The 8,947-nt window shown below is 40.2% G+C and overlaps 1 protein-coding gene across 1 annotated transcript; it reads right to left on the bottom strand.

Annotated features, from left to right (window-relative positions):
- Nucleotides 1-1,150: 1,150 nt before the first annotated feature.
- Nucleotides 1,151-7,884, bottom strand: LOC145448308 (G patch domain-containing protein 3-like). The gene is made up of 8 exons (XM_080326685.1): nucleotides 7,026-7,884; nucleotides 6,466-6,542; nucleotides 5,944-6,105; nucleotides 5,169-5,332; nucleotides 5,041-5,109; nucleotides 3,998-4,153; nucleotides 2,758-2,896; nucleotides 1,151-1,941 (listed from the first exon to the last, which is right to left on the bottom strand). Exons 1-8 carry the CDS (start codon nucleotides 7,359-7,361, stop codon nucleotides 1,167-1,169), a joined length of 1,878 nt encoding a protein of 625 aa, XP_080182811.1. The 5' UTR covers nucleotides 7,362-7,884; the 3' UTR covers nucleotides 1,151-1,166.
- Nucleotides 7,885-8,947: the final 1,063 nt, after the last annotated feature.

The following is an 8,947-nucleotide window of genomic DNA, read 5'->3' as shown; positions in this document are numbered from 1 at the left end:
AGTGGTTCACAACCTTTTGGCCTTTGCGGACCCCTTTTGGACCGACACGGACCCTAAAAAAGTTTTCGTTCAAATTTAGCTCAATTATCGTGCAACAATCCTCGGTATTGTGCAAATATTAACAATAAGCAATTGATAAACAGCAACAGAGTGACTTTTCATAAAAAAAAGTAACATCTTATTATATACTATGTAGAAATTGTGGAGACTTTCATTACTTCAAAGCGAACTCTGCAGCTGCATTTTTCGTGCGTGTCATAAAATTCCACGCGTTAAGTTTCATATTAACGAGAGCCGAAAATCCATTTCCACAAGGATAGGTGGATGCAAATAAAAATGATCGCAACATATTTGCCACCAAAATTAAGAAACAAAATTTTTAATGAACATATTGCCTCTAGCCTAATCATTTCCATCCAGCAGCTCATCTTGACGTTATCCTGGAACAGTGGTATGCATAGCACTGGAGAAGAGATTCCGCGGTGAGGTTTCAATTCCTTTGGTGCAGATTAGGAAAAACTTAAGGGTTTCTATTTCGAACGACTGCTCAGTGCTCACTAAACTAATGTGCTGGGGCTGACAACCTCAAACCAAAAGTGTTTTGCAAGCATTGCGTGGTTATCCTGATTATATGCTGGGATGGTATAGATTAAGGATACTCCATATCTCAGACGGCCATGTGAGTCCTAAAGTTTCAACAGGTATGAAGGGAAAACTGCCTTCTTATTTTCCTATCTCAGAAAATTAAAAATAAGGATATCAATGTTGTTGCAGCTTTAGAAGTTTCGCGGACCAACGGTTGAGTATCACTGGTTTAGAGTATGTAACTGCGAGGCCGTTTTATTGACTTCGTGAGTCTCGTACGTGTCGCGTTATATCCAAAGCTCATAGATATGTACTTGAGTTTTCAAAATAAGCAAATAGGGTTTGGTTACTAGCACAAATGGTTTTGATATAGAGTAGGTTACATCTACTTCCGTGTCTCAGACAAAACTAGGCCCAACACTTACGGTTTCACTATTTGTAATTGTAACTGAGTCGCTTCTACTTCTATACTCGAGTAGCCTACCAACGATGACGAATTTGACCTCCTCTCACTATATCTGCCAAGTCCAAGGACAGCCCGTTTCACTGACATATAACACTCATGGCAAGTGCAAAACATATTAATCGGAAAAATTCTCCGGCTCTGGGCGAAGAAGTCCACCTCTAACAAACTTAACGGAAGACAAATGAAGAGCAGAAGAAGAAGCTGAGCGTTCGCGGGAAACTCCCTGGTCAACCGCAACACCGATTTCATCACGAAGACGAGATTCACGGCCAGTCGCAATGCTACGGCCCAACGGCTGGCTTCTATGTTTTAAAGCAGTCGGGTGTCTGGTGCGCAACAAGTCGTCTTGTACGTCTACGTCCAAAGGACTATCGTAGGCAGTCGTAATCACGATTCCGTCGTCCGGCCCAGGTACGGCCCGCTGTCGCGATTTCTTAGTCCTTTCTACAAAGCGCTTATCGCGTATATTAAAAGCAAATTGCGGATACAAAGGAGAGTGACTTGCTTGCGGCTCGCCGGACCTGGGGCCCCACAATTTCCCGGTTTTAGGTCTACCGGGTATAAACGAAGGCGGTGGCATGCGTTCGGATGCGTTACATGTAGAGTGTCGTAGTTTCTCCCCGTGATACCCCAGCCCGCGTTTTGTATTCGGGTTTTGCCCGTCTAATTCTATAGGGTCTGTGATAGCTCCGGGCCTCTGACGCGGGCCTAACGGGTCTCCTTCCGTCCACCCGCCTTTTTCCAAAAGACGGCGGCCCACTCCTTTCGTGTGCTTTTCGAAATTTCCTCTGGCCTCTGTCCTCGGCGGGCTTTCCGACTGGCTTCTTTGTCTTCTGCGCTTGATGGGTTTCAAATCGCCGAGCGAGTCGTCGTAAACGGCTTTTCCTCTCCTGCACAGAAAACATTGAATATCAGACAGAAGGTAGTGAAGTTTACTGAAGTATTGCGCGACGAACAGTGATGGTCAAGGTGGTCGGTGTTGCCACTAATTAGAAGTAACGCTGTAAATTTCTACTCAAAAAACAAGTAGAAGTAGCGATTTGCAAGACACGTCAAAACTAGGCCGAGTGGAACTAGAATAAGAGAGGTATGAATTATACTCAAGTGAATACTTTTCAAAGTAGATTTGATGGAGAGATTGCATGCTTTTAGCGGGTAATAGGAGGTGGGTACATTAATAATTGCAAGACGCGTCTTAGCGATCACCGCAAAATCACTAATCAAACTATACAGTACACGGGTACAAAATTCGAAAATATATCCATTTCCCATAATACAGTGCCTATTCGTGTGACGAAGTAGCGTAGGGGTATAATCCACTCCTGCAATACCAGTGGGTTTCGAGTTCGAGTCCGACCGAGGTTGACTCCAGAATTGCTACCCAAGTGTTGGGGGTTTGTCTAGGCTCCTCCTCGCCATCTCATGGGTCTGTTGTAAATCACCGTTGCAGTCGACGAGCACCTTGAGTACCACGAACAACAATGACAGTGCCTATTTTGCGCGGTCCCGAAAGACGCAATACTACTTTCTACTTTAAGTAAGTAGTTTTTCCTGAAACATTGTTGAAGAGGAAATATCATCCGGTCTAAAACCAGAACCACTTAAGCAAGCAGCACAAGAAGGGGAAACCTACTTGAGCACTCCGAAAAAGTAGAAGTACTTCGATACCGACCGTCTCTGCTGGTATATTAGTATTACAGACTCACATTTTCTCCTTTCGAATTTGCAAATACTGCCTCGCGTCCAGGTCGCCTCTCTGTCCGTAATACTCGCTCATATCCACGTCCCAATCGTCTGTGTTTTGCTCCTCGAAATCTCCTTCCTGTTCGTTCCAGAATTGAGCATCTGAAAACCAGATGTGGTCAGAACCAAAGTACGTTTTTACTTGCACTGCTTACCCAAGGGTTTATATCTTTAGACTAAATTAGTGGATCTCAAATTGGGGGCGTGGAAGCATCAGAGCGGGGACGCGAAAACGCCTGAGAGAAATGACGTTTCTTGAACATGAGTTCAATTTGCGCTGAAACTTCCAAGTTTCAACAGTGGCAATAATCCTAACTATATTTCGATTTTAAATGTCATAAATGCGTCGTACTTTTCACACACTGATACCGAACCTTGCACTAATCAGATGATGTACCTGAAAGAATAGTAACTGGTGAATGTGTGTAGCTGTGCCATTGGTTTTTAATTTAACTTATGGTCAGGTACCTTTGAGCTAAACTCAAGTTGGGTAATAGAAGGGGTTAGGAAACAAACTCGCTAAATATCTATGTGCTACCATTGCACATGATTATGTATAACAAAACAGTCAACTGTAATTTTTTTCGCGCTCGGCGCGATTTACCTCCAGCCCGTTGCTCAGTGTATAGTCCGAATTCCAATTTTGAGAAGTGTCTCAATAGCCATAACACCTTCTATGCCAGCAAAGAATGCGAAGGGGTTGCAAACTTTCCGGTTGCTCTTTTTAATATTTTTGATGCGAAAATAAAGGGGGCGCGAAATTTTTCAGTATCATCAAGGAGGCGTGTCGAAAAAAGTTTGAGAACCATTGGACTAAATCCACTTTCACTTAAGTTTTAGACAAGTTTTGCATTGTAGAGGTTTGGGGATATCTGATGGAAATTGTCGTGACCATGTGAAATAGCCCTTGCATAACGAAAACTTGACATGTTTACCGAAATTGCATCTACTTATAGTTCCACTATTGTTCAGTATGCGATAGTTGAGAAAATGCAGCCCCCAATTTTGACATGGACCACTTACAATTGACTGCTAAAAGTATGCAACCCGTCGCCCAAATGTACTTGTAATTGAGCATACATTTACCGCGTTAGTTACTTCTACTTGTGTAAAAACTATTTGACTGCCTCTCCTGAAAATATTTTCGAGACCATGGGAACGACACAATTCCAACAAAATTTGATTGAGTTTTCGGGGCCATACCCGTGTAAAATACAAGTCCACTGCCTCCTTTTTCCCATTTCAATTCGATTTCTTCTTCGAACAGCCGCTCCTTTGTTCTTCCTTGCGATGTGACGTCATTATGCAGTGCTTCGTGACGTTCCCATTCTTCCCCCGTGTCGTCGTCATCATCTGACCCTGACATAATTATTGATGGTGAGTGTATGAGGAAGTTACGGTGTAGCAGCGTTTGTGGCAGAAAAATGAAGGGACGCTATCGCTTGATAAGTTTTTCCATAAGATTTATTGCGGCCGCTTCATAAACACACAAATTGAAAGCTACAATAGAGCATCTGACAATATGAAATCTATTTTGCGTCAATATTGCTGCAAAGTTAGGCAGCGTTTTAATGCCCACAAGTTTAATTGTCGCTACTCCACAAATCCCTAAAATACACAAATTCAAAGCGACAATGTAAAATCTGACAGTATGCAGGCTACTGGATAAATAATCTATTATAGATAGGGGTTATTATTTCAACAATGTGGAGCAGTGTCAAACATGATAGCCAATTTACTGTGTTAATGCTGACCAAGTTGCCAAGTTTTCTAACAATGTCACTACCGAAAAAAAATATTGCTCTGCTCAGACCACTCAGGCATTTCGTTCAAGAGAAAAACTGTAGATCTTCGTAAATTATACAACAAGGTTGATTAGCTACTATGTCAAGTTAAGGTGACAAGAAAATGCAACAGTTACCATTTGGGACATGAAAATCTGTTAAACAGTCATCTGTGGCACAAAACCTCAAACATTATAGCAAATCACTTGTCAAATCCCAATTTAACAGATCTCTAAACTTAAATTTGATTATGGAAAGAAAATGTGGGCTAGCAAGAAATGAAAAAAAAATGAAATTGATACAGAGGTGCGTGAATCAGTTGAAGTTTAGAATCAGCATACTATCGATATTAATAAATATTTGCTGCATTCCGCAACCGCATCCACCACATAACCTACGATTTGTTGATCACAGACTCATAAAAATAGTAATTTAGTTTCATATTGCTAATCAGTGACTAACCTGACGATTCCTGCTTGTCATCCTGAGGATTTTGAGTAATATGTTCATCAGCGTCCGTTGTCTCTTTCTCTGCATACTTGAAATTACTAGAACCAAATCAACTAACAAGGATATATGCAGGCTCATACCTGGAAGATCTTGGACATTAGTTTCAATGACATCTCCATTAGCAGTGAATGTACTTGACCCGGGCACAATTTTCGATGAAGAATCATGGTATGTCATGCGAACATTACCATAACGCCGAGTACTCCCATTCAACGGAAATTTCAAGTCCAACTTGCGAATAATCCTATAAACATATATAATAGAAAAACGATAACTTTCTATGCACTCTGCTTGCATACTGGATAATAGTAGGCCTACTACATAGTACCTACAGAGCAGAATTACGCAACAAAATAAAGTAACGTGATCTACCAAGACGAAATTGAAATTGGCAGACTACAACCATATTACATCTTGACATCCATGTGTTAAATTGCTTATTGTTACAATTGTGGTGTGGTTGTCCTAAATACATTTCATATAGGTCTACGGTAAAACCAATCCCACAACAATTCTCTCCGTAAGAAAATAAGCCTGTGACAATCTGCACATTACTAACACTGGTAGGCCGACTACAAATTAAAATTCATGCAGGTTACCTCACACATCCCATTTACTTAATGCCATTCGTTTAATTATTAATTGGTCTGCACTTTGGGCTGCTCAATAACTATAATGAACTCTCTATCTCTTACCTATGTGAAGGGTACTACCTGTCTGTACAGTAGGCCTTCTTCTAATTGAATAAGGTTGCCATTGTGCATATAATTTGAGGAAGTCAATTGTCGATCGCATGTTCAGAATTCTTACTTAATACCAGATATATAAGAAAGGGAAATTCATAATATTTCATACCTTGGAGGTAACTTGCATTCTCTGATTAACTTCATAAATTCGTTTGTTGTTGTACCGACGTTTCCTCTCGGCATTACGTGAACAGGCGGTTTCAATTCTGACAATGCCGCGTGGGAAAATTCTTCACTTTCAGCATGGTGTTTTTGATACTTCACTTCTCCCCTGTAGGTCATCACACCAACTTCAAAGTACGAACAGTGACAACAAGAACTGGCTGCACTAAATGTGGGATAAACGATGACAGTAGAGAGACAATAGTCCCAGTAGCCTATAGTTATCTGAGCCCTTCCACACCATATATCAGATTTTGGTGGAGTATGTCAGCAAATCAGTTATAATATCACCACTCATATGAGCAAACTATATCGTGAATAATACCGACGAATATCATCAAGCTCAAGTTAATTCAAAATCAGGTAGGCCAACATGACGATAAAGAGGTTAAGTGAACAATGAACACACATCATAATTAAATTCTACGATGTGCAATCTATTTAAAGAACATCTCTACAAAATGATTACCTATTCTTGAAGGATTCTGTAGGCTTTTTGGCTAATCCTTCAGCATTGACCTTTATTCTGTGAATGATACATCTGGCCTGTAGAAAAAAGTGATATTTAGCAATTCAGGAGAAAAATTCGCATAGAGACAGCAAGTCATTTGCGAGAATTTCAGCCTGATTTCACATGTTATTTTATCAACATCATCAAGGATTAGTTTTATATACTGCTATTTATTCCACTAGCACTAATAAAATTTCCTTACGGGAACTATCATGAAACTTCAATACAGAAGTCAAGTAGTTGATGCAATAACAAGGTAGAATGGGTTACTAATTGTCGAATGTGGAGATTGCAAACATTTTCAAAAACATCAGCAAGTGGAAGTTGTGAGAGGCATTTCCAAAATATTTAGGCTGCTACAGATCCCATCCGTGGTGTGGCGAGGAACGAAGATGGCGCACAACATTAAAGTCAAAAACTTCAGGGGTTTACTTTTTCCTTATTAATTTTGAAGAAACATTAACAAAAATTGTAGTGCACATTCACAGGTTGCTAATTTTTGGTTTACTTCAACATACCTTGATATAATTGCCAGACCTGTCAATCCAGTTTGACATGCTGTATTTAGCTATGAGTTCCGACAATGCCTCTTCATTGCTTGTTTCGAATACACAACAACATGAGTTGGTTTTCTGTTTGCTATCGCCAGCGACATGGGAGTTTGTGGTATCAAATCCTTTCGCTCTGGTTGATTCTGGCCGATGCCTGAAGTGGAAGCATTTGAACTTGGCATTTTCCACAAAGTCAGAGAAAAAATTCTTCAAATCGGAGGAATGAAAAGCTCCCGGAATATTTCGAACGACGCCATAACTTTGACCAGATAGTTCTGGCTGATTAGTCTCTGCATCATTCATAGTTCATCCGTCTTTGTACAATATAGAAACAAATGATGCCAATCTAAGAAATTCCCAGATGAATCTATGCCGAAATCACAGAATCCGGGGAAAAACAACAGATCTCTATCATTAAAAGCAAGGTCAAAAAGAGAGCATTATTTGAGGATCATAAATGAATAAAATGTCACAGGCTATAGGAGATTTGCAAATATTTATAACAAAACAATGCCAATATGAAAATGAACTTCCATATTCTGTAGTCTGGGACATACCCACTAGGTTGGAGTCAAGACAGAACTTGATGATACCCGTTAGTGGCAAATAGTAAAACTTGCTATCTTTTCAAACAGCAAAAACTAATCTTCAATGACGGAATCTATACTTAGAGTTAGATCAATAGGATCATCAAGCTACATTCGGGAATGATAGCTTTTATGTCAACTATTCCCTGGCCATTTTTTACCACGGTACGCTGAGAACTTACGAGTACTCTTGGTGAGAGAATATATAGTCAAAAATCCTGTAACGTATCCTTCTACACTACAATATCAAACATTAATTGGAACAACAGAATGTATATATGTAGACATCACTCAAGCCTGAACAATATGGATACTCCACTGCGTGAAGGAATGAAACCGAATTAGAACGAAAATTTACGGAAGCTATTCAACGACTAGATAAAAGCAAATTCCACGAGAATCGCAGAACAATAAAGGAGCTGTCAGAGCAGACATGGGGTGATTACTTTATGAATGTAATCGATTGCGATTACGATTACTTCGGAATCACGCGATTACGATTACGATTACGATTACAGCAAAATCAGGAAGTAGTCGATTACGATTACGATTACATTGAAAAAGTAATCACGATTACTCACGATTACATTTGTTTTGCTTAGGACTATAATCTTAAATGATACATGGGAAGACAATACAAGGATTGCGATGAAAAGGCTTAATGAGATATCAACTTTCTTCATCATGCGTCATTTGCTTATTACGTCATAATATATCAATTGCCCAACTTTATAGTGGATGATTCATCGCATCCAACGATTTGCATTATTGCCAGGTGTTTACCTGCCGCGCCCCAAATTCCTTGATAGAGTGGGGAGCGTGCTCGAAGGGGACTCAAAAGTATTTCGTAAACCAACATATATTATAGAGCATTTTCGAGAATCTATTTAATTCTTGTAAATGTTTTTCGAGCTTTGCGATTCAAATATCTCTAGTACAGGGGTCACCAACGCGGACCAAATGAGTCGCCCGCGGTCGCTGTAGTAGTGGTGGCTTTTAGGGTGGGCGAGGTGGGCGGTCGCCAGCGGGGGCTGGCCGAAGTGCTCCCCTATTTGGATTATGCGCTTTTTTCAAGGATAATAACGAATAAACATGGAAATCCGTGTAAGGCAAGAATAGGATTCCGTACAGATGTGTCAATCATCATCAAATCATCAAAGTACCATATCCCGATAATCATCACGTCTCTGCATGCGGTGGAATTACTTAGTTTTAATGTAATGTATCTTTGCACATATGAAGAAATAGACATGGCCGAATCCAGCACCTGGCCGAACCTTGATAGATATAGATAATAATAAC

Source organism: Botryllus schlosseri, chromosome 10 (assembly GCF_051294905.1).
Source record: "Botryllus schlosseri isolate E-star chromosome 10, Bs_hap1, whole genome shotgun sequence".
NCBI classification, from domain to species: Eukaryota; Metazoa; Chordata; class Ascidiacea; order Stolidobranchia; family Styelidae; genus Botryllus; species Botryllus schlosseri.
This window is presented reverse-complemented; position numbering and strand designations above follow the sequence as displayed.

Bases quoted from the DNA above. Each gene is read 5' to 3' on its own strand.
- LOC145448308 (XM_080326685.1), bottom strand. From the start codon at position 7,361: ATGAATGATGCAGAGACTAATCAGCCAGAACTATCTGGTCAAAGTTAT. The intron at 5,333-5,943 runs GTATGAAATATT...ATATGTTTATAG, and splicing joins GAATGCAAGTTACCTCCAAG to GATTATTCGCAAGTTGGACT. The intron at 5,110-5,168 runs GTATGAGCCTGC...TCAAGTATGCAG, and splicing joins TAATGTCCAAGATCTTCCAG to AGAAAGAGACAACGGACGCT.